At 43.0% G+C, this 26,052-nt stretch overlaps 1 protein-coding gene across 1 annotated transcript in view; it reads left to right on the top strand.

Annotated features, from left to right (window-relative positions):
* Positions 1–23,801, top strand: part of glsb (glutaminase b) — a 30,611-nt gene extending 6,810 nt beyond the window's left edge. The window contains 15 exon segments of the mRNA XM_054734332.2: positions 1,371–1,450; positions 1,931–2,094; positions 5,003–5,061; positions 6,987–7,019; positions 7,240–7,298; positions 8,226–8,292; positions 8,650–8,700; positions 8,844–9,020; positions 9,418–9,549; positions 10,031–10,123; positions 21,545–21,606; positions 23,173–23,249; positions 23,326–23,389; positions 23,521–23,635; positions 23,637–23,801. Coding sequence (XP_054590307.1) covers positions 1,371–1,450; positions 1,931–2,094; positions 5,003–5,061; positions 6,987–7,019; positions 7,240–7,298; positions 8,226–8,292; positions 8,650–8,700; positions 8,844–9,020; positions 9,418–9,549; positions 10,031–10,123; positions 21,545–21,606; positions 23,173–23,249; positions 23,326–23,389; positions 23,521–23,635; positions 23,637–23,666 — 1,263 coding nt within the window. The 3' untranslated portion in view covers positions 23,667–23,801.
* The last annotated feature ends 2,251 nt before the right edge of the window (positions 23,802–26,052 follow it).

The raw sequence follows: 26,052 nt of genomic DNA on the forward strand, positions 1-26,052 counted from the left end.
CGCAAACCTGAGTCTGAACACGCTGTAAACATCTGGGTTCACCGGATTCCCCTAAAAGTTCTGATATACCTTGAAAGTGCTTACTGGCCCGTTTCCCTGCTAAAACCAGTAACCGGCTACTTTAAATGTTCAAATTCAAAATTCAACTTTTATTTGTCACACAGTCATGCAGTGAAATGCTTATACGACCTTGAAAAAAGAGAAATACTAAAGAAAATAAATTTTACTTGTAAAATCATCTGTACAATAAGGGCATGATAAAAATATTACAAATATAAAAATATAGAACAAGAAAAATAAAAAGTATATAAGATTTGAAACGGTCAGTGGTCGTGAAAATATACACAAAAAGCCGCTTATTAAAGTGTCTTATGCAATGGTCCAAATGTATAAATACATAGTGCAAATGTGTGTGAGTGAATGTGTCCGTGATTGTCCCGTCAATTTCAACGTTAGAGCTTTAAAAAGATGTTATTAGACCTGTGTGGTGGTGTGATTGAGAGACCTTATCTCCTGCGGGAAGAAGCTCCTCCTCAGGCGCTCTGTGTTGGCCTTCAGGGAGCGGCATCGCTTCCCAGACCGCAGCACAGAGAAGCGTCCATTGTTGGGATGGCTGGGTCCTTCATGATCTTCCTGGCTCTGGTCCAGCACCGCCTGCTGTAGATCAAGTGCAGGTCGGGGAGCTTGGTGCGGATGATGCGTTCAGCTGATTGTACCACCCTCTGTAGAGCTCGTCTGTCCAAACCAGGTCGTGGTGTTTCCCGTCGGGATGCTCTGCGGTGCAGGAGTTCCTGCGCACCCTGGAGGGCAGTCTGAAGTCTCAAGCGTCTGCGATGGTAGCGACGCCGTCGGGCCTTTTTCACGTTTTTGTTCTGGCAGTGGGACGTGCTTCAGGGTTATTTTCACTTGTTTGCACCGTTTTTTTAGATCTAAACTCAAAAAGAAATTTCCAGGGATACTAACTTTTTAACTGGATTTTAGGCTCAGAGCGGCACTATTACTGTAAAACAGTGATTTATAGGCTGTTTGTTTTTGCTACTGAAAATCAAAATTCCATCCTTCACGCATTCAACAACGGCGGAGTCGCCATTAAGACCCGTCCCATCTTGGAGTGACCCAGTCAACAATCCCAGTCATCGTTTATTCTAGTATGGTTGTGGTTATATTTGTTTTTCAGAGTTTTTTATCTGGATGGTAGTTCTGAAGGTGGATTATTCCTTTTTGATTCAAGACAAACGCTGACTTGTGACTTGGTTTGGTTTTGGTTCCCAGTTGAAGTCTGAGAGTCTTTAGATGCCAGGAGTGTAAGGTGATGCTCTCTCTCTTTCTTACACACACACTCACACACACCTGACTTTCTTCTCTTCCAGGTTGCAGATTACATTCCCCAACTCGCCAAGTTCAGCCCTGATCTGTGGGCCGTCTCTTTGTGCACGGTGGATGGACAAAGGTGAGTAAAGTCATAAGAAACTAAACTATCAAGGAAAAAACGAACATTTGTGGGATACAAGTGAGCTTTTCCAGTTTTAGTCCCCGCTAACAGTATTAGAAGAATGCATTTCAGAGGAGACAACTTATTTGAGGCTGAGTGGAGGGCAGCAGCGTTCACACCCCTCAGACGCTTTAACCACATGACTACTTACTGCAGGACTTTGTAATATTCCTTTGAGGTGTTCTAGTGCCGACGTTATTTTTCCCAGAAACAAACTGAGTTAGTCAGCAGAGATGATTATCAGGAGTGTTGTGAGTCATTTCCGTAGGTGTGTTGAGGACCTGTTTTCTGATTGGTTTGTGTAAAATCCAGGACTGTAAAGATAACGGTTATGTTTTAAATCTGTTTTATTGTTCTACTTTACTACTGTTTGGATAATTAATCCTTGGGGTTTGTTTTATTTAAACTTGCTGTTAAACCGAGCTTTTCCTGCCGTAGACACACAGTGGGAGACACAAAGGTGCCCTTCTGTCTGCAGTCGTGCATTAAACCTCTGAAGTACGCCGTGGCCGTGCACGACCACGCCACAGAGTACGTGCACAGCTTCATTGGGAAGGAGCCGAGCGGCCTTCGCTTCAATAAGCTCTTCCTGAATGATGAAGGTGAGTTTTCTGCACAAATCCCTTCTGGCTAGAAAGTGAAACAATTAAAGAAAATATATTTTTTGACTGGTTTTTGTTTTTATTTAAATTGTGGAGAAGTTCAGATAAAGGTTCCTCTGATGCTTCATACATCACAAACACCCTAGATAGCCATCTGCACCGATGGATCGGCTGCCGTAGATGAGTTCAGGAATGTTTGTGAGTGTGCATGCAGTCTTCAGGTGAAGTTCCTACGCGGGTGATTTATTTCACACCACTTATCCTGGAAAGCACCAGACTGCTGCTGCTGGAGCATCACGCTGTGCTAAAGAGCCAAACTTCCACTTGTTCAGAAATCTGCAGAAAGGGAACTTCCTGTCACCTCCAAAGAGAGGAAGCAGTGCGCTGAAGTCAGGGAAGAACTTACAATTAGAGGAGTTTAAAAGTTCTTTATTTAACTAAAACAGATAAAAGACTGAAAACCAAACTTGTTCAGGCTGTAAACCTCATTTTCCTATCATACACTCGCTGTGTCTATGTCTGCATCATCGGAGCTTTTTACGCTGACCTTGTGGCTCATTTTGCAGTTTAAAGTGAGGGTCAGTGCATGAGTGGAGACATATTTCATCCACACTTCCTGATAAGTGCTTCTGAAAGAGGCGTCCGCTGGCGGGCCGAGAGAGTGGCGCTGAGGCAGTGGTAGACCGCCCCCCCCCCCCCCCCCCCCAACCCCCCTGTGTGTGCTGTCGGAGTTTCTAAACCTAGAAACGAGTTGTTAACGAGAGCGTGCACGCACTCACACAAGACTTACCGCTCAGGCGAAGAGCAGACACAGATTCCTCAGCATTCTGGAGGATTTCCTGTGTTGGGGTAATTAGGAGCGAATAATTAGTAAGTTTTAACTTACTTTTGGATTCTTCAATAAATTCTGTAAATATGGGAATATTTACCGAGTTATTAATTAATTAAGATACAATTACGTATCTTCGGGGCACCATCCCTTTAATTAGAAAGGGAAATGAATCCAAAACTCTTATCAGTCTATCAAAAAGATGTGAATCCTAGGAGCAGAAATTTCAACCAACACAAACAAAGTCTCTTGAGGCAAAATCTGAATTTTATAACATTTAATTAAACAAGGAGGTTAATAATGCAAAACAATTTTATATAAGTGTGTGTGTGTGTGTGTGTGTGTGTGTGTGTGTGTGTGTGTGTGTGTGTGTGTGTGTGTGTGTGTGTGTGTGTGTGTGTGTGTGTGTGTGTGTGTGTGTGTGTGTGTGTGTGTGTGTGTGTGTGTGTGTGTGTGTGTGTGTGTGTGTGTGTGTGTGTGTGTGCGCGTCTGTCTGTCTGTGTGAACGATGTCCCACAAACTCTGGAAACACGCATGAGTGTGTGTGTGTGAACGATGTCCCACAAACTCTGGAAACACGCATGAGTGTGTGTGTGTGAACGATGTCCCACAAACTCTGGAAACACGCATGAGTGTGTGTGTGTGAACGATGTCCCACAAACTCTGGAAACACGCATGAGTGTGTGTGTGTGTGTGTGTGAACGATGTCCCACAAACTCTGGAAACACGCATGAGTGTGTGTGTGTGTGTGTAAATGAATGGGTCTTTGTTTCCCCAGGTGCGCAGGGAGTAAAAGTGTCCTTGAGCTGTGTGTGAGCTGGGCTGTCTCCAGCTCTAATACAAGGAAAAGTTTTTTTAACTTAAACTCAGTTTCACAGTAACTTAAACACTTCAGCAAGATTGATAAACAACAAAGGTCACTCGTAAATTAACATCTGACAGTTTAAACACCCTGGCCACAGCTGGAAACTATTTAAAGATATTAACGATGACAAATAAAACAGTTTACCCTTTATCAAATAACCCTGTGAACGGATTTTGATACGGAAGAGAAAAACCGTCTGATAAATTGAAGCAATAGCGCGGTTTAATTGCTTATTGTGAACTATAAGAGACGAGAGGAGAAGAGAGATGGGAAGATGAATAAAATAAAATCAAACTCATGCGTTAGTGAACCAAGGCGTCCCCTCGTTCCTCACGCTGCAGATCTGATAGTCCTCCGTTGTTTCTCTCCACGAGTGTTTCTCCACGGGATCAGCTGGAAGAGAGCAGATTTTGGGTTTCCAAACCCAGCTTTTTCAGCAGTTTGGTGTCTGATCCGCTCACATTGATTAGAGCAGCAGCAACAGCGTGTCCTTTACAGCCAGTGATACTGGACAAAGAACAGTTAAGTTTCGTTTTTCGCTGAAACTTATAGTTTTTGAGCTGGTTGTTGTGGTGACGTCATCACCTTGCTTCCCTATGCAAAGCATCCTGGGAAATGAAGTGTCTTGGCGCTGATGTGATTATTTGCTTTTTCAGAGCAATTTAGCACAGTCTTTTGGAGAAAATTACCACAGCAATTTCTCACGAGGGCATACCCTCAACACCTGTTAACCACGATCATTAGATGAAAGGGTTAGGAGGGCCTTTTTTCAAGGAGGTAAGCGGCTCAGAGCGCCAACGTGTCATATCGGCAGGTGAGTGGCTGAGCCAGGTGGAGGTGCGGCTGCCTCACCTGGAGACCAGCGCGGTGCCGCCACGTAGTCGTCTGCTGATAACGTCACGTTTTTCAGCTTAGCCATCAGCCACAGCTGGTTCTGAATAAATGTGGAGCAGAGTTTTAACCTGAAGATGGAGACATGATTACGGTTTTGGGCTGAAATATTAAATTTACAGTAAGTTACACTAAACTGCCACACTAATAATTACACATGTGCACAGCACCATTACACTCATCTATACAGGTTATCAGCAAAAAAAGGTACATGTAGTCGTTACTTGCTCTTTAAGTCCCAGCCCCTGATTAACAACTTGCTTTTCTAAGTTTTCAGTCAGAAGTTGATCCAACCCACAACTGAGCTCTTGTTGTGTTTGCAGATAAACCCCACAACCCCATGGTGAACGCTGGAGCTATAGTTTGTACTTCACTGATACAGGTAAAAAGATCATTCCCTTTCTTTTTTAATGCATTTATGAATATTTAGTGGATGTTTCTTCCTGTGAATATTTAGTTTTAAGACTGATTTTTACTCTGAGAACCAGCGAGCTGCTTTATCAGACACACCAGAAGACCAGGTCTCTAGACATCTCAGTCCGGCCCACTCGGTCTTGTCCGATATCTAAATTCAGTCACAATGTGGCTAAAACACTTCACTTAAGGAAATTTATTTGCACGTTTGAGTTAAAGCATAAAATGACGACTAAGAGAAGTTAAACACATTTATAAATCAACAGAAATGTGACGGCTCCCCCATGTTGCTGATTCCAGTAAACACTTTCAGCTCCATGTAAGCATCTTATGTTGAATGTTCAGATCATCGATTTTCTAATAGAACATCACGACTGTGTGAGTAGGCGGGACGTGCAAAACAACATGGCCGCTCGTTTCAACAGCTTCACGTGCTTGAGGAAAAGATTCATTTAAACTTAAAAACCTTTTTACTTTAATAAAACGATCAGCATAAAAGGTTTGTCCGTTACGTTGGACATCTGTGGCTGTCGCTCTTTAATGCAACCTCTTAGTGTGGAAAGCTGTCTGTCTGTTGCCTTGGCAACAGGATGTGCGTGGTTGAGCTCGTGTACATTTTTGATTTATGCACCGTTGTTTGGTGGTCCCCAACCCCCGTCGTTGTTCCTAAAAGTTGTGCATCAAGAATTGAAACGGCTAGCTTGTTTATTCGGAGAACACCACAACGTATAACCACCGTTACGACCTTTCTCATTAAAACGGTTTTTATGTCGTTATTACAAGAAAGTTTCTCTGTAAAACATGATTCCCATCGCGTTACAGCGAGAGAGGCTCTCATTCTTAGACGAGACTTATCCCCTCTTTCCCCTTCTCTGGGGTTTTGTCTGCAGCAGCTCTCCTTTTAATGCGTTTCTTTTCCTTATGAATGATTAAACGGGAGCACGATTTAAAGCCTGCTCAGATAACACAGTTAACCTCTAATGGGATATTATGGGATGGTTGCCCGGCAGTGTGCACCAAACTGTTGTTACATGCTGCTTGAAGGCTACATGTTGTTGTTTTTTTGTATGTTGCATATTTTCCAGACTTAGGAACTGTGGGAAATAGTGACTGCTGCTGCAGGTCAAATGACGTTGGTAATTTTTTCTTCCTTTTCCATATCTATCTCCTGACCCCTGACCCCCCCTCTCTCTTTCACTCTGTTTCCTCTTCCAATCAGCTCCGTAGAAACCCCATGTAGTGACTGTAACACCTCCATCATCACCTCCTCCTCTCTACACCTCAGAGAACACTTTAAATGGACTCGTATGAATCCATTAGCAGTTCCATCCAAAAGTGAATCACCTGCAGTAACACTTTAAAGTGCATGTCTGCATTTTTCTTCCTTTGGATGTTTATCTTTGTGGAATTATGCAGCATCAGATCTGAGTTATAAACAAACAAAACCTTGAGGGCCATTTCTCATCTTTCTCCTCATATTCCCCGTCTGTTTTTGGGCTTTTTGCACAGATGTTTGGAAAACATCGATGCCCGTGAACATATGCATTAATGTAACTCATAATGCAAAGCTCATACCTTCACACAGTTATGAATATAAGTATGTAACCCTGAAACAAGCGTGTTTTACTTTATTGGTATCAAATTCACATGAAAGTGTTTTTTACTTGACTAGTTCATCTGTTTCTGCACACTAAATCTCTTCCTGTTCATTTGCAATCCAGCTGTATTAATATTTTACATCTACTTGAGGCAAAACAAGTGATTTCTACATTTTTATCTGTGATAAAATATTTAATTGTCAGCGGTTGCTTGTGCTGTTTTAGCATTCTAACGTTTTGCAGAATCTCCTGATCAAAAACTCAACTAACGGGTTCCCTGTTTGGTTTTCTGCAGCAACATGCCAGCAACGCTGAGAAATTTGACTATGTGAGTGTTTTCCCTCGTCTTTTCTGTCCCACAAACCCGTCCCGTGTGGACGGTTAGATCTGAGAACATGAGATCAACTTTATGAGTAAATGAACCTTAAGGGGTGTGATGCAGGACATCTGTGCACAAGGATGAATGTAAACAGCTAAACTTAACCAGGCCTCGGCTGCTTCGTCAGGTTTCAGCTCATATCCGTAAAAGTTGTTGCTCTGATTTTCAGGTCATGAACTTCCTGAAAAAAATGTCTGGAAACGAGTATGTGGGCTTCAGCAACGCCACGTAAGTCTGCTAACCATTTATGTAATCTGTCCTGTGTCTTCTTTTGTTAGCAGTTTTAATTGTTTTGCTGTAAAACATTGAATTATTAAACTCCTTGTCTCGGCCAGCAGATGTTCTAAATATTTCCTAAAAAGTTTTGTCTGGATTTTTGTTTGAATTCAGATTTACAGTTGAGTCTCGGATTCACCGCTTTCATACAAACTGAGTCTACGGAAGAAAAACGGAAGAGGTCACCAAAGTTACTCCAAGATGCTTTTAGACCAAACGAAACTCTGCAGGAAAGAATGAAATCCTACTTTGTCTTTGAGTCTCAGTCAGAATTTTTTTACAAGATAATTTTTTTTCACAAAATGGGTCGAGATGTGAAGGTGAAAATTTCAGTGAATATTTCTGAATCCTGAAACGGGAACATTTTAGTTACATCCAAGGATGTTTTTGAATCAGCTGACAGGTTTGGCGTCTGAAAAACCTTTCTGAGCTTTTTTCTGTTTTGAATCCGAGTACCCATCCTTAAACACACTTTCCCTGAGGATTACTTTGATTGTTAGTGCCCCTTCAGAATCAGAGATGATCATTAAAAAACTATTTTTGGTGTTCCACTCCTTTAACCATGACGATTTGCAGCTCTGTTTCTGTTAATTGGACTGCAGTGGACCCTTTGAAGAGTTGTGATTCTGCAGCCTGTGACGTCAACGTTCCATATGTGATTTATGGAAGCGCTGATGGCTGCCGAGAAGTTTTCCAGGAGAAGATTAGGGGCTGGAGTTGCAGTATCATCACATAAAGTCGTGAAAGTTCTGCTTGTGTTCTGGACTTGCAGGGCGGGCTTACAGAATTCCAACACACACGTGCAGAAAGCACACATGAACACGAGGAGCAAATGCTTCCTTCCTCTGTGTAATGGGAACATTCTGCTCTTTGTGACAGGTTCCAGTCGGAGCGTGAGTCGGGCGACAGGAATTTTGCCATTGGCTACTACCTTAAAGAAAAAAAGGTCTGTTAATGCTCTCTGCATTAGTCATCTCTTTTCTTGTGTGTGTGTGTGTGTGTGTGTGTGTGTGTGTGTCCTGTCCGGCTGTAAAGCCATCAGAATGTGTCTGGGCACCAGGAACAAGCCACAGGGGAAGTGCAGCTTCATTAGAATTGCTGTTTGGTTATATTTACACATAATATTGTTGGACATGAGTAATGTACCTGCTTTTTTTAAACTTCAGGTCTTAAAGTTTGGTTTCACACATTTCCTTGGATTTGAAACGTTTGAAAAGTCAAACCAAAGGACTTAAAATGATTAAAGCTTACAGAAAGTGAATGTTGTGTGTAACCGAGTGATTTCTGATGGGTTTGTCTGCAGTGCTTCCCAGAAGGAACAGACATGACGTCTGTGCTGGACCTCTACTTTCAGGTGGACATTGATTTATTTTCTGTTTATTCGTAATTATTGAGATAAAATGACTTCCTGTTCTACAGCTCATATTAAATCTGAGTTGATGCTCCCTGTTGTTTCAGTCCTTTAAACGTTACAAGATATTTTTTATCTACTTCCAGCTGTGCTCCATCGAGGTGACCTGTGAGAGCGCCAGCGTCATGGCAGCAACCCTGGCAAATGGCGGCATCTGTCCGATCACGGGCGAGCGCGTCCTAAGCCCGGAGGCGGTTAGGAACACGCTGAGTCTGATGCACTCCTGCGGCATGTACGACTTCTCCGGACAGTTTGCTTTCCATGTGAGTGAAGTACACACCAGTATGAATCCTTCAGATTCAGACACGTTTATACCCCTAGAGCTCTTGATTTCCACCGAGGTGGACAAAATGTCCTTTGGTTTTATCTATTAAGTTGGGGACAATAAGGGTAATAATATTATTTGGGGTAAAGATAATGTACATCTCCTTTATTCTTAGAATATTTTTACTTTCGTAGATTTTTTTTCCCTGTTCACGATTCAAAGGGAATCGGGACTAAGCTGTGCTCCATACCAAGTCATTGACCTGTCGGGTAAAGGGTCAGAACCACCAACAGGAACATTAAAATATGTATACAATACATATACTCATAGATGTTTTACATATACATCAACTACATCTGAAGAGAAAAGCCTTCAATCTGCGTTTGTCATCTCAGGTCGGACTACCAGCCAAGTCTGGCGTAGCGGGGGGGATCCTGCTGGTCGTCCCCAACGTGATGGGCATCATGTGCTGGTCGCCTCCACTCGACAAGCTGGGCAACTCGGTCCGAGGAATCCAGTTCTGCACGGTACGGTTGTTTTATTTTACAGAATACAACAACATGAAGTAATGAAACCTTCATCCCTGTAGAACAGTGAGTTAGTAAAAGGACCTCAGCGAGGAGCCCAGGCCATCAGCCCTCTACCGCCGTGCTAGGATCAGCTGGTTGACCTGTAACCTTTGGCCTGGGGAGATCGAGGTCTACCGATCCTCTGACCTGAGTTCTAAAACCTTCAGGACTAGGAGAGTTTGTACTTTTGTACCACGAACGCAGCTTCAGGGAAACCTATCCCCTAAGTCACAAACTAAAAGGAAAAGCTCGTTAGTGAAGGGAATATTATCAAAACTGCAGTTACTGGACTTGTTTAATCAGTAGTGATGTTTGGTTAATGATTACAACCAGCTGGTTCATCTAAAGGTTTCAGTAAACAGCAGCAGCAGAGAGAAGCTCCAGCTTTTATCAGTGAAAATTATTATCGTAGCTAATAATTCATCCTTGTGTGCTTCAGGGCCTGGTGGAGCTGTTTAACTTTCACAACTACGATAACCTGCGGCACTTTGCCAAGAAGCACGATCCCCGCAGAGAGGGAGGTGACCAGAGGGTAAGGACACACGCCTTTTCTCCTCTGGGTTCATACAGCTGAAAACATGTTGGTGTTTCAGCTTCTTAATGATCTAACATCTGTTTGTTTTCTGAAAGATGCTTTAACAAACCACGGAAACTAATTTATCGTTCGTGTCGATTAAAACAGCAGCTCCACTTTGGACCCATGGATTATGAGAGCCTCCAACAGGAGCTCGCTCTGAAAGCTCCTCTGTGGAAAAAAGTGCCTCCCACTGAGTCAGACCAGGACAGCTCCACCACTGTAGTCTATAGGATGGACAAAGTCGGCGAATGACGCTTAGGAAAAGATGCTGCGCAACAACACCACCTTCCTCCGCCACCCATTATTTATACAAACAGACCCAACGAGGATTATTTATTGCTTATAAAGCGGTTACTTTTTGGTTTTGCTGTTTTTACTTTTTTGCAAATACGCCTCCTTTTGTAGCCTCGGTGTGTTTGAGCTCTGCTGTAAAAGTTTGCTTTTATCTTCTCGATCCTTTTTCTGCAGTGAAGGTAAAATATAAACATTTAAAAACAGAAATATTTTTGTGTAGCTCTAACAAACAGCTAGCATTTAGGCTTTAAATTCAGCACAAATACAAATTTAACAGTGAAAAGGGATTTTTGTTCAGGTCATCGATAGAAAGGGTTTAAGCGAGATGATACTTTCAGCGGGGATTAGGAGATGGTCCACGTGCCAGAGAGCCATTATTCTGTCTCCAATAGGATATTCTCAACTATCACTGAATTACAGATGTCTTCCTGAACATCCTCCCAAGCCCTTCAGGACTGATAAGCTAACAGCTAGTTGGAGTGCAGCCAAGTGTGTTGCTTTATAAAAATAGTGTTTTATCAGCTTTTTGCTGAAACTCCTTTAGGTCCCTCTGCTGCTGTAGTTGTTCGTTTTCGTGTTTATGAGAAACTCGTGACTGTCGGGTGAAAGGATGACCAGGACCGGAGAAGAAACTGATATAAACTCCTTCTCTGATCAGAGGCTGTCCGGGAAGCTAACGGGTAAAATGGGAGTAATTTATTCCAGAAAGGTGCTTCAGGCTTTCTGAGTCTTCTAAAGTATTTTAGTGAGAGGTAAGGAAAAGTTAATAAGGAGCCTTGTTCTACTGCTTGTGGTATTTTGTGGATGACTGGTCTGAGACAAAGATTTAGTTGTTGATGTAAAACAAAGAAGTGCTTGTTTATCTGCTCAGGACCAATGAAACCAAAGAACCAGGCTGTGTGTGCATGAGTCTGAAGATTCTCGCAGGACTCTAGAGCTGTCCGTGTAGGCGACCCTTTACGTTCTGCTCCAGCCGGGTTCATAGGTCTGACGTTAAAAAAGGAATTATTTCAAAAGTTTTCTTCCTAACTAGTTACAGTTATTGGAAAGTGTGAGAAGAGGCTGTTGTGACTGAATGAAGACAATCTAACATAAAAAGGATTCATTGTGGGGGGTGGGGGTGGGGGGGGGGGATTACATCATTGTGAGACTTTCCAACTAATTTCCACAGTTTTTCTACAGCTGACACATTCAAATGTGGTGTTCCAGTTCGACGTGATTGGAACAAAATAGTTGCATCCCATCTCACATTTATGCCTGCAGCAGCTGCAGCTCGGTGAGAAAACGAAGGAAGACTAAAGCAGTGAGAGATGATTGGGATGTTTGCACAGTAACCCCCACAGCCAATGAGATTTTATTATTTGCACTAAATTAGATGAGCAGTGAAGCTGCACAACAAACTAAAACAAAAACTCCCCCCAAGTAATTCAAAGTGTTTCAGTTTTCACTTCATTTGCTTGTAGATTGCGTGCACCTGTTCAGAGGTGTGTGTGTGTGTGTGTGTGTGTGTGTGTGTGTGTGTGTGTGTGTGTGTGTGTGTGTGTGTGTGTGTGTGTGTGTGTGTGTGTGTGTGTGTGTGTGTGTGTGTGTGTGTGTGTGTGTGTGTGTGTGTGTGTGTGTGTGTGTGTGTGTGTGTGTGTGTGTGTGTCGATGCGTCTCGCCACTGAAAGGAAAGTTTCAGGATATTTTTTATAGATTTTGATGCCTGTAGGTCCAGAGGTGTTTGTGTAAATGCTGAAAAGAGCTCTAACAGACCTCAGCATTACCGGAGCTGTTCTGGGTGCTCAGTACTTCTGAATGTACATAGCTGCAGGTGTAAATAGCTTTACTTGGGTGCTTGCATTTTGAATGTACACTTCAGACGTTCCAGACTCATTAGTTCTCTGATACATGAAAGTTGTTGCACATGAACGCCCCGGCAGCCTTATTGATTGCTCTACTGTGACTGGGAGGGAGATTTTTCTGGTGTCACTTATTGTTGAAATGTTGGAGCTGAATCTGGGCTCTGGTGTCTCTGTCAAATTAATACAAGTCTAGTGTTTGAAGTTACATTTTACTCTGAATGTTTTTGTTTTCGCTTGTCATTAAGTTTCTGCTCATTGTTGTTCAAGTCCAAAATATTCAAAAGCCTCGGCTATCGTTAAAAACCGTAAAGGTGTGGAACACTGAAAAAAAAAAAGTTTTTTAACTCGTCCATCTTGACTCACGGTGGGAAAGGCCATTGTTGGGTTAGCATCCAGGAAATGGCAGAGAACATCTCAACTAGTAGAAGCTAACCATTGACATTAGCAACTCCACCACACAGCAGAACTCCTCCAAGCGTGAGTTATTTGTGGAGAGAAATCATTCAATAAATAAAAGTGGTCCGATTGCGGATCCCTGAGGAACTCCACTGGTTAGCTAGCCTAGAAGGGACATAGTCAGATCTGCCTGATCGATAATTTTAACTAATTCCTAATTATTCAGATGGTCTTATGTTGATGAGTGATCCACTGTGTTCAGATCAATCTGGACTTAACTCCATCCAATCAGTATTAATCATCCCAAAAGATCCTCTGACCCTGAGATTGGTTCCCTCTTATCTGAAAAATTGACTAAAACAATCCTGATAATGACGCCGAAGCTTTTGAATCTTCCATCAGTTTTTATGTCATGAATGGATCCGTTGCTCTCAGACTGCTGGTCTTCCACCATGCATGCAGATGATTGTAGACTGGTAAATGTCTTAAATTCTCATCTTTATGTTTTTGATTTTCTTTCACATGTCCTTTTGTTTATGTTGATTTGTGTCCTGAACATGAATTTTATTCCTTTGGTCAAATAAAAACTGATTTTTTTAAAGATCACTACAGAGTGGTGAACTTGGGATTGTAAGGGTCTCTGACGTGCTGATTGGATATTTATGTAATTTAAGAGCCAAAGATTTTAGTGTTGAGCTATTTTCTGTTTTCAAACCTGAAAATATTAAATGTTTGTGTGTTTAAAAGCAATAATAATCCCTACGATTCCAAGTCCATGTCTTTCAACCATTTTCTGTTTGTAATTCTGTAAAACGTCTCCATAAACTGTCCCATCTGCTGCTCAAAACGACTCCGTTGTGAACTTCTGTAAAATGTCTTTGGCTGCAGACGCGACAGGAAAAACGTTTACTTATTTTGTCCCTCTTGTTGTTGCCATAGTGTTCCTGGTATTAAATAAAATAAAGCACTTGACCATCATCTCTTCCTCTGTGCACACAGCTGTTCTTCAACAACAAAACTAATCATGTTATCGCAACCAGGTTTTTTATTTTAATACAGCCAGGATCTGACATGACTGAGTATTAAAGTCACTGAGAAGGAAGAAAAGTCTTCAACATTTAAGGAAAGGAACCCTTTTGCCCTCCAGAACCAGAGTTCTGGATGTGTTTTTACTGAGATAATAAATATGCATTTTATTGATTATCCTTCACATTAAGAGTCTCAGGTTAGCATCAATAGTTTTTCTTAAGGACAGTTATGTTTTTACATTCTTCAGATGTTTTCAGGCATGTTTGAAACTTTTATTTTGAAGGAAGTTCTTTGATTTCTGCAGTGGATGCTGCTGCAGTAGTAGCCAAAGGGCGCCACCTTGTGTTCAGCCATTTGCCTTTCATTTAAACCAGAAATTCTGTTAATTCAATTCAAGTTTATTTATATAGCGCCAAATCACGACAAGAGTCGTCTCAAGACACTTCACATAATAAACATTCCAATACAGGTCAGTTCATTAAGCCAATCAGAAATAATGTTTCCTATATAAGGAACCCAGCAAATTGCATCGAGTCACTGACTAGTGTCAGTGACTTTACAGCAATTCTCATACTAAGCAAGCATGCAGCGACAGTGGAGAGGAAAACTCCCTTTTAACAGGAAGAAACCTCCAGAGAATCCTGGCTCAGTATAAGCAGCCATCCTCCACAGCTCACTGGGGATCGAGAAGACAGAGCAGACGCGCACGCACACACACCGTAATGTTTCTATGGTTACATTGTGATTTCTTAGTAAAAATTCTATTTAGTGAGAGATAAACTTTATTGTATTTATCCTAGTGGATCTATAATTGAACGGGTAAACACATCCAATGTCAAGGAAAGCAAAAAGTTATTATCAGGAGAGAGAGAGAATGTTTAAGTGGTTAGCAGCAGTGTGCTAGTCGATGGCCCCCTCCATGAGGCCACCACAGCTCAGCAGAACGTCATTGTAGCTTCTTCTGGGGAGAAAAACACTTAGAGAGAAAATAAAGTTAACAGCTGAAATTGCAGAAAGTAATACAGTTAAAGAACAGATAGTAGAAGAAGGTAGTAGAGTGTGAAAAGTGGTAATTGTATCCTCCAGCAGTCTAAGCCTATAGCAGCATAACTACAGAGATAACTCTGGATAATCTATCCTATTTAGATGTAGGCATGTTGGAGGCAGGGCAAGGGAGAGCCGTCTTTACCGACTGTACACTCCACCTCCCTCTACTCCCCCACTTGTCCAGATCTAAGCTAACATCAGCTTTGAACCATAGGCCCTATCAAATAAAAATGTTTTAAGCCTAGTCTTAAAAGTAGAAAAAGTGTCTGCCTCACGGACTAAAGCTGGGAGCTGGTTCCACAGGAGAGGAGCCTGATAACTAAAAGATCTGCCTCCCATCCTAATTTTAGATATTCTGGGAACCACCAGTAAACCTGCAGTCTGGGAGCGAAGTGCTCGGTTAGGAACATATGGAACAATCAGATCACTGATGTATGTTGGAGCTTGATTATTAAGAGCTTTATATGTGAGAAGAAGGATCTTAAACTCTATTCTGAATTTAACAGGTAGCCAATGTAGGGAAGCTAAGACAGGAGAGATATGATCTCTCTTTTTAATTCTCATGAGAACTCTAGCTGCAGCATTTTGGACAAGCTGAAGACTTTTAACTACATTCTGTGGACTTCCTGAGAGTAATGAATTGCAGTAATCCAGTCTTGATGTAATAAATGCATGAACTAGTTTTTCAGCATCACTCCTGGAAATGATTCTTCTAATCTTAGCAATATTCCGAAGGTGGAAAAAGGAAATCCTACAAACGTGTTTAACCTGGGATTTGAATGACATGTCCTAGTCAAAGATAACACCAAGGTTCCTTACTTTGTTCTCGGAGATTAATGTAATGCCATTCAGGTCAGGTGATTGGCTAAGCAATTTCCTTTTCTGGATTTCTGGTCCAAAGACGAGAACATCCGTCTTGTCTTGATTTAAAAGCAAAAAGTTTAGAGTCATCCAATTTTTTATGTCCTCAAGACAAGCCTGTAATCTACCTAACCGATTAGGTTCATCAGGGTTAATGGATAAATATAAAGCTCAACTGGATCATAACGATTCAAACACAGATGAGGTTCTACAGTCACCTCTGATGCTGCCTCACTTACTGAGGAAGAAGAAATCGCATTAGGGAGGATGCTAAAGATTTTTTTTTCTAATAGAATTAATTTTACTTGTAAAAAATCCCATGAAGTCATTGCTGCTGAGGGCTAAGGGAATAGATGGCTCAGAGCTATGATTCTGTGTAAGTTTAGCAACTGTACTGAAAAGAAATTTAGGATTATGCTTATTCTCCTCAATTAATGCTGAGAAATAAGCAGTTCTAGTTTGTCGAAGCTTATTTTTATAAAGCACAAGACTATTTTAGGAAAAGGGTGGCTCCTCCTTGAACCGTCACCTTATCGTGGTGGAGGAGTTTGAGTGCCCTAATGATCCTAGGAGCTATGTTGTCTGGGGCACTTAGTGCCCCTGGTAGGGTCTCCCATGACAAATTGGTCTTAGGTGAAGGGTGAGACAAAGAACGGTTCGAAGGATCTTTCATGGCGGTTAAAACGAAGAGTCGGAGTACCCGGCCCGGAGGGTTACCGGGGTCCCACCCTGGAGCCAGGCCTGGGGTTGGGGCCCGTGAGCGAGCGCCTGGTGGCCGGGCTTTCGCCCATGGGGCCCGGCCGGGCCCAGCCCGAACCGGATACATGGGCTCGTCCAACTGTGGACCCACCACCGGCAGGAGGAACATGAAGGTTCCGGTGCAATGCGAATCGGGTGGCAGACCAAGGCGGGAGCCTTGGCGGTCCAATCCCCAGACAAGAAAACTAGTTTTTGGGACATGGAACGTCACCTCGCTGGCGGGGAAGGAGCCGGAGCTTGTGGCAGAGGTTGAGCGGTACCGGCTAGATATAGTCGGACTCACCTCGACACATTGCATTGGCTCTGGAACCCGAGACCTGGAGAGGGGTTGGACACTCTACTTTGCTAGAGTTGCTCCGGGTGAGAGGCGGAGGGCTGGGGTTGGCTTTTTGTTAGCCCCGAGACTCTCTGCCTGTGTGTTGGGGTTTACCCCGGGGGACAAGAGGGTAGCTTCCTTGCGCCTTCGGGTCGTGGAACGGGTCCTGACTGTTGTTTGTGCTTATTGGCCAAATATCAGTTCAGAGTACCCACCCTTTTTGGAGTCCCTGGGACGAGTGCTAGATAGTGCTCCATCAGGGGACTCCATTGTCCTGCTGGGGGACTTCAATGCTCACGTGGGCAATGACAGCTTGACCTGGAGGGGTGTGATTGGGAGGAACGGCCCACCTAATCTGAACTCGAGCGGTGTTTTGTTATTGGACTTCTGTGCAAGCCGCAGTTTGGCCATAACGAACACCATGTTCGAACATAAGGATGCCCACCGGTACACTTGGTACCAGGGCAGCCTAGGTCACAGGTTGATGATAGATTTTGTAGTCGTATCATCTGACCTGCGGCCGTATGTTTTGGACACCCGAGTGAAGAGAGGGGCGGAGCTGTCAACTGATCACCACCTGGTGGTGAGTTGGATCAGATGGCAAGGGAACATGCCGCGTAGACCTGGCAGACCCAAACGCATAGTGAGGGTCTGCTGGGAACGCCTGGCAGAAGAACCTGTCAAGACGGTCTTCAACTCCCACCTCCGGCAGAGCTTTGACCACGTCCCGAGAGCAGTGGGGGACATTGAGTCCGAGTGGGCCTTGTTCCACTCTGCGATTGTCGAGGCGGCTGTTGCTAGCTGTGGTCGTAAGGTGGCCGGTGCCAGTCGTGGTGGCAACCCCCGTACCCGCTGGTGGACACCAGAGGTTCGGGGAGCCGTCAGGCTGAAGAAGGAGGCCTACAGGGCGTGGCTGGTCTGGGGGGCTCCGGAGGCAGCAGACAGGTACCGGATAGCCAAGCGGGGTGCAGCAGTGGCAGTTGCCGAGGCAAAATCTCGGGCGTGGGAGGAGTTTGGTGAGGCCATGGAGAAAGACTATCGATCGGCTCCAAAGAGGTTCTGGCAAACTGTCCGGCGCCTCAGGAGAGGAAGGCAGCAACTCGCTCACACTGTTTACAGTGGGGATGGGGAGCTGCTGACGTCAACTGAGGCTATAGTCGGACGGTGGAAGGAATACTTTGAGGAGCTCCTCAATCCCACCAATGCGCATTCCGAGGAGGAACCAGAGCTGGGAGGCCTGGGGATGGACTGTCCGATCTCGGGGGCAGAAGTTGCTGAGGTAGTCAAACAACTACACAGCGGCGGAGCCCCGGGGGCGGATGAGGTTCGTCCTGGGTATCTCAAGGCTATGGATGTTGTAGGGCTGTCATGGTTGACACGTCTCTACAACATTGCGTGGTCATCGGGGGCAGTTCCTAGGGAGTGGCAGACCGGGGTGGTGGTCCCCATCTTTAAGAAGGGTGACCTGAGGGTGTGTTCCAACTATAGGGGGATCACACTCCTCAGCCTCCCTGGAAAGGTCTACGCCAAGGTACTGGAGAGGAGGGTCCGATCGATAGTTGAATCTCAGATAGAGGAGGAGCAATGTGGTTTTCGTCCTGGCCGTGGAACTGTGGACCAGCTCTATACCCTTGCAAGGGTGATGGAGGGGGCATGGGAGTTTGCCCAACCAATCCACATGTGCTTTGTGGATTTGGAGAAGGCTTATGACCGTGTCCCCAGGGGCACCCTGTGGGGGACGCTCCAGGAGTATGGGGTGGGTGGCTTTCTGTTAAGGGCCATTCAGTCCCTTTACCAGAGGAGCGTGAGTTTGGTCCGCATAGCCGGTAGTAAGTCGGACCTGTTCCCAGTGAGGGTTGGACTCCGCCAGGGCTGCCCTTTGTCACCGGTTCTGTTCATCACTTTTATGGACAGAATTTCTAGACGCAGCAGTGGTGTGGAGTGTGTCGAGTTTGGTGGCAGGAGAATCTCGTCTCTGCTTTTTGCGGATGATGTGGTCCTCCTAGCTTCATCCAGCTCTGACCTTCAGCTCTTGCTGGGTAGGTTCGCGGCCGAATGTGAAGCGGCTGGGATGAGGATCAGCACCTCCAAATCTGAGACCATGGTTCTCGACCGGAAAAGGGTGGCTTGCCACCTCCGGGTCGGGGGAGAGGTCCTACCTCAAGTGGAGGAGTTTAAGTATCTCGGGGTCTTGTTCACGAGTGAGGGTAGGAGGGATCGGGAGATCGACAGGCGGATTGGTTCGGCGTCCGCAGTGATGCGGACGCTGAGCCGATCTGTCGTGGGGAAGAGGGAGCTGAGCCAGAAAGCCAGGCTCTCGATTTACCGGTCGATCTACGTCCCAATCCTCACCTATGGTCATGAGCTTTGGGTAATGACCGAAAGAACAAGATCGCGGATACAAGCGGCCGAAATGAGTTTCCTCCGTAAGGTGGCCGGGCTCAGCCTTAGAGATAGGGTGAGGAGCTCGGACATTCGGGAGGGACTCGGAGTAGAATCGCTGCTCCTCCGGATCGAAAGGTGCCAGTTGAGGTGGTTTGGGCATCTGGTCAGGATGCCTCCTGGACGCCTCCCCGGGGAGGTGTTTCGGGCATGTCCTGCCTGCAGAAGGCCCCCGGGTCGACCCAGGACACGTTGGAGAGGTTACATCTCCAATCTGGTCCGGGAACGCCTTGGGGTCCTGCCGGAGGAGCTGGTGGACAAGGCCGGGGAGAGGACGGCCTGGAGCTCCCTAATTGGGATGCTGCCCCCGCGACCCGGACCCGGATAAGCGGAGGAAGACGAAGACGAAGACAAGACTATTTTTCCAGGATAGGTAGGCCTCCTCATGGTGCGTAGAGCGCCATGTTCTCTCCAATTTCCTAGAGTTTTGTTTTAAGGCTCGTCGATGAGAGTTAAACCAGGGAGCCAACTTCCTGTTCCTAATTACCTTCTTTTTTAAAGGGGCAACATCATCTAATGCCACATGTAAAGAGGAATTAACATGATGAACTAAGGCATCAATTTGTGAGGGGCTAGAACTGAAAATATTGCCCTCTGCTACATTCCTCTTAGATGCTGAGGACAGTAAAGATGGAACAGTTGGTTTAAAAGATGCAACTGCGTTGTCAGATAGAGACCGACTATAGTGAAATTTACTTTCATGTCTCGAGAACTCAGTTATAAAAAACTCAAAGGTTATCAGAAAGTGGTCCGAGAGGACTGGATTATGTGGAAAGATTGTTATTTCCTCACACTCAATGCCATAAGTCAGCACAAGGTCTAATGTATGATGGCAGGAGTGGGTGGAGCTATGTATTCTTTGAGTAAAACCAATTGAGTCTAAGATATTACTAAAGGCTACATTGAGGCTATCATTTCCAATGTCCACATGAATGTTGAAATCCCCCACTACAATGACCTTATCAGTATTTAGCACCAAATCAGATAAAAAATCAGAGATCTGATCCAAAAACTCAGAGTAAGGGCCTGGTGGACGATATAAAACTACAAACAAGAGTGGTTTTACAGTTTTGCAATCTGGATTAGGAAAACTAAGAATAAGATGTTCGAACGAACTGTAACTATTAATCTGTAAGGGACTGATTAATAAGTCCGAATGAAAAATGGTTGCTACTCCTCCTCCTCGCCCTGTACTTCGAGCAATATGATGATTTAAATAATTTGAAGGAGTCGACTCGTTTAAGCTAACATAGTCCTCTTGCTGCAGCCAGGATTCTGTGAGAGAGCAAAGAGATCTGATTATCACAAATCAAGTCATTAACTAACAAAGTCTTAGAAAAAATGGATCTAATGTTCAACAACCCACATTTAATTTTTCTAGTTTTCTGCTCAGTTGAATTTGTTCTAATATTTATGAGATTTCTATGATTTGCTTTATTAAGCCTGATATTTAATCTGTGTGATTTTGGCCGTGGGCAGCCAAAATTAGGATGGGAGGCCTATGGGGTAGTGGGTGGGTAACAGTACAGAAGCTGCAGAGGGGTGGGTTAAACTACGACTCTGCTTCCTGGTCTGGACCCTGGGTTGTCATGGAGGACTAATAAAACTGGCCATATTCCTAGAAAGAAGAGCTGCTCCATCCAAAGAGGGATGGATGCCGTCTCTCTGCATCAGACCAGGTTTTCCCCAAAAAGTTTTCCAATTATCAATGTAGCCCACGTTGTTTTCAGGACACCACCTAGACAGCCAGCGGTTGAAGGACAGCATGCGGCTAAACATGTCGTCACCGGTCCGATCGGGCAGGGGGCCAGAGAAAATTACAGAGTCTGACATTGTTTTGGCAAACTTACACACCGAAGCATGATTAGTTAATAGAAACAGAATGAATAAAGTTGGGTTTGTAGCACATAAATGGTATTTCAACATTTGGACTTTGTTCTGTAAACATTTCCTCCTTCTTTTATCTTTAAAACATCATTAATATGCTACAAGAATCTAATTATTCTATTATAGTTTTATTTGTCATTATAATGCAGGAAAATTCCCTGTGTTGCAGGAGATAATCGGTCTGCTCTAGCCCACATTGCAGTGATTTTTTCAGATTAAAGACACATGAAAACTTGTTGTTTTCCTTCCTCATTCTCGGTCAGACCTGTAGCTGTAGGCAGACCTGCTGATGGGGAAGACAAATGGGCCTGTTGTCCTTGGCCCAGGGTAGGAGGGGGGCCTGGATGCACAAGGGAAAAGGAATGGGGGCCCATCTAATATTATTTCATCCCAGTCAAGGCTGCCAGCTGACCTGGCTGTGGGGCTCATAGCCACTAAAGCTGGGGGAACAGAAATGGACTGTGACTCTGTAAAATCACTTGTCTTTAAATGTGTCCACAGGTGAAGTCGGTCATCAATCTGCTGTTTGCTGCTTACACAGGAGACGTCTCTGCCCTGAGGAGGTGACGAACACAACTTCTAACCCCTAAACATGGGTCATTTCAGACCCTCTGTTTCCCAGAAAGATCCATTTCTGGCACAAACGTAGAACTACGGATTATAGAATTCACAAAGGCAACTAACATTCCTCTCAGTGTAGTTGATCTTGATGCCCTCTAGTGGTGGAAAGGGGGCGTTTTAGTAATGGCACAACTAACTAGTGAGATTTTTATTTTCTTATATCAAATAATTTGCAGCAAACATGTGTGTTTATAATTAGAAAACACATTTACACATCCTCCACCGGCTTCTTGCACTTTTAATTTTGTTTAATTCAAGGCAAGGCAGCTTTGTTTATATCGCTCATTTCATACACACAGGCAAATCAATGTGCTTTCCATTAGAAAGAATACCAAGAACATTAAAATAAACATGAAAGTACAATTTAAAAATGAAAAAGAAGCAAAGTTAAAGGGTGAACAAATACAGTGAAGAAGATGCTGCATAAGAACATTCATTCAAAGGCTGATGAATACATGAAAGTTACTAGAGCTGGGGCACATTGGAGGTGATGAGGACGCTGATTCCATCTGTGAGCAGCATCGTAGCTAAAAGCAGATTCACCCTGTTTGGTTCTGACCCGGTTCTACCAGGTGACCGCTTCCTAAGGATCTCAGAACCCTGCTGGGCGTAGATACAGGAAGGACATCCCACATGTCTTCTGGCCCCATGTTACTGAGTGTTTATAAACTAGTAGTACTTTCAAATCAATTCTGTAGTTCTAAGACCAATGCCAATATGTAGGAGACATGGTAAGCCGATGGCTGATAAGTACTGCCAATTTTTATGGCTGCTGTCATGGATTTATAATTATGTTTATCAATAACCCATTTACTATAGTGAAGAGAGAAGGAGACAATGATCAACAAGTCAAACAGTTATTACTGTGGCAAGATGCTCGAGGCAAATGCCCCGAACATCCGGTCACAGAGTTTATTTATTTATTTATTTATTTAGAGAGAGAGAGAGAGAGAGAGAGAGAGAGAGAGAGAGAGAGAGAGAGAGAGAGAGATTGTCTGTGTGTGTCTGTGTGTGTGTGTGTGTGTGTGTGTGTGTGTGTGTGTGTGTGTGTGTGTGTGTGTGTGTGTGTGTGTGTGTGTGTGTGTGTGTGTGAATGAGTTGTGAACAAGTGAGCATGCAGAGGCATAGAGCAGTACATATTACATTCAGTTGGTTGAGTCCATGATCAAGAATTAATGAACATATTTTTTCCATAACAGCTGCTATCAAGACGTCTCCCACCTCAGTAACATCAGTTGATGCACAACGTTTCAGAAGCTGAATCTGTTTCTGAACTCTGAATTTAACTGACTGTTAAATCTTAACTTTGTGAACTGCTCAGTGTTAAAGTCAGACACCTAAAGTTAATTTAAAGTATTTATTATGCAGACGTTAATGAACGTAAAAATACATTTAAGTTAAATTCTGGGCTATTGGCCAGTTCCAATGTATAAAAATGGTAAATATTCGCCGACCGATATATCGAATATAAAGCTGAATGTACAAATAATCAGCGCTTGAATGTTCAGGTTTGCGCTGTCGTCCGTGGACATGGAGCAGAGGGACTACGACTCCAGGACTGCTCTTCATGTGGCAGCAGCTGAAGGTAAACCAACTAAAAACTCAGAATGAAAGAAGCTGCAGTCATTTGGCTCCAGCCGTCAAACCTGCTTTATTTTTAGGACACATTGATGTGGTCCGCTTCCTGCTGGAGGCTTGCAAGGTGAATCCAGTGCCCAAAGACAGGTGAGTCCAGGTGAACTGTATTAAAATACAACCAAATCTCTAAATCTTTCTTCAGAATTGGAATGGACGGGCTTTTTAATCAGTCATGTCTCCTATAAAGAAACAGGAACATCTGTGTTTTCTGTGCTCAGATGGGGGAACACACCGATAGATGAAGCCATGCACTTTGGGCACCATAACGTGGTCACCCTACTGAAGCATCATCAGGACAAGTACAGTCCACCTGCTGCTCCTGATGAGAAGACGTGGTGAGAAGAACCTGGACAGCCTTTTGTAGACCTGCTGCTGTCCTCTACGGGTTTCCACACTCCAGAGCAGGACTCAGGCACCTGAAACATGTGATGAGTTAGTTCTGCTTTGTATTTCTGACCATATGTGTGTGTGTGTGTGTGTGTGTGTGTGCGCGCGTGCGTGCGTGCGTGCGTGTGTGTGTGTGTGAGCAGCTTGCTTATATCTGATGTATACAGTTAAATTTGATCAGTTTAAGACTATACAGCCTCAGAAAACCGATCATATCAAAGACTCTTGGTTTTGTTAGTTGGATTATAATCCCTCTGTGTTTAGTTTGTAAAACGTTGTGATGTGTTGAATTTCTGCTGTAAACTGTGAATGTTTCTCTGCAGCTTCTCGACTTTACCAGCTCTGTAATCTGAATGGTTATTTATTGATTGTTGACTAAACAGGTGCAGGTTTAATTCCCTGATGCCTGACAATGTTTGTATTCTGAATGTATTTCATAGTGGCAGCATAAAAAACTCCATGTAGTTATTTTACATGAATTCTTTTGAAGGTTGTGTAATTTAATGCATTTGAGATAAAGTAGTGTTTTTTGTTTGAATTTGAACTTTTGTGTGTGTGTGTGTGTGTGTGTGTGTGTGTGTGTGTGTGTGTGTGTTGTGGGCTTTTGTTTTGGTCCTGAGAAAAAAGTTAGAATATTGTATTTTTTAGACTTTTACTTAAAATTATGATTTAAATGTGAGGGTCAGCTAATCTAATATGGCCATAGAAACAAAACCAACTCAGACTCCGATGAACTTTATTGATCCCCAGGAAAGGTTCCTCTTGGAAATTCTATTCTCCATCAGCATTTTCCTCTTACCAATCCAACAGATATCATTGAAAGAACTTAACATTTAAGAGATTGATCAAGTCTCTTACATTCTTAAAGAAGTCTTGCTTCTTTTTTGGGAGTATTACCTAAAATTTTGAAGCTTTGAGTCCTTTTTTTCTTCATCACATGTGCTCTACAAGTAACACTGGGCCTACTGGAACCTGGAATTGTTTTTGTCTTCTAAGAATTTAAACAGATGATCAAGAAACATGGCGAGATATGGACAATATCTGATAAGTGTGAGAAAAATAGCTATGTATGTAAATGTGTGGAAAATTTCATGAGTTAGATAATATTGATCCAGAACTCCACCTTTATCACAATGTTGATATTACATGTGATTATTATAGTGGGGAAGAGTTAGATCCCAAGATAAAAAGTATCTTGTCAATTCACTTTAACAGTCGGAGTCTTTACAGTAATTTTTTTTAAATCAAAGAGTATCTTGATCAATTTCAAAATAAGTTTGCTGTGGTGGCTATTTCAGAAACATGGTTGAATGATGACAGAGAACTGCAGGATGGACCAGAGGGTTATGAAATGTTTTGGCAAAATAGGAGGAATAGAAGAGGAGGAGGTGTCGCTATATTTGTTATATTGTGTCTTAAATGTAACGGAATGTTTAACTATCGAAATTCAAGTTGAAAGATCCAAAAACATATTAGTTAGCTGTATTTATCGTTCACCTGCATCGTGCATAGATCAGTTTATGAGAGAAATTTCTGTAATACTGGAAAAACACAAAGAAAAGATGACTTTATTTTGTGGTGAATTTAATATTGATTTATTGAAGGCAAATGATCACAATAAGACTTCTGAATTTACAATGTTTAGTTTTGGGTTTTATCCGTTGATTCTAAAGCCCAGCAGAATACAGATGGGTCGTGCCACTTTGACATTTTCTTTAATAAGATAGATGGTAAAATACACAGTGGACTGTTAGTCACGGATGTAAGTGATGTCTTTTCAGTGCTTGAAATGAATAATCAATTTAATATTCGAGAGGAAAAGATTGATTACGTTGGTAGAATAAAAACACCAGAACACACTGCAGTTTTTAAAAGAGAATTAGAAAATTATGACTGGAAAAACGTTTATGTGGAAGACACTAATGATGCATATAATGCATTTCTAGACATATTTTTGTCAATCTATGACAGCCAGTGTCCACTAAAAAAGTTTTCTGAAAATCTCAAAAAGAAAAAAACAAGGTTGACAAAAGCTCTGGAAAGAGCCTGAAAAAGGAAAAATAAGTTATATAAGATTTTTTTTTGACAGAACTAAGGAAAATGAAGACAAATATAAGAACTATAGAAACAGATTAACAACTATTTCGCGATATGAAAAGAAAAGTTATTATGAAAAGCTGCTTCAAAAATCTAAAAATAATATAAAGGCTACCTGGAGTGTACTTAATAAGATAATAAAAAATCTGAATAATATGTTTTCCAACATGTATTGTAAAAGACGGTAATGTAGTGATTAAGAATACTGAGAGTATAGTCAACAAATGTAATGATTACTTTGTTAATGTAGGTCCCAATTTGGCAAA

This window comes from Nothobranchius furzeri, chromosome 7 (genome assembly GCF_043380555.1).
Source record: "Nothobranchius furzeri strain GRZ-AD chromosome 7, NfurGRZ-RIMD1, whole genome shotgun sequence".
NCBI lineage: Eukaryota > Metazoa > Chordata > Actinopteri > Cyprinodontiformes > Nothobranchiidae > Nothobranchius > Nothobranchius furzeri.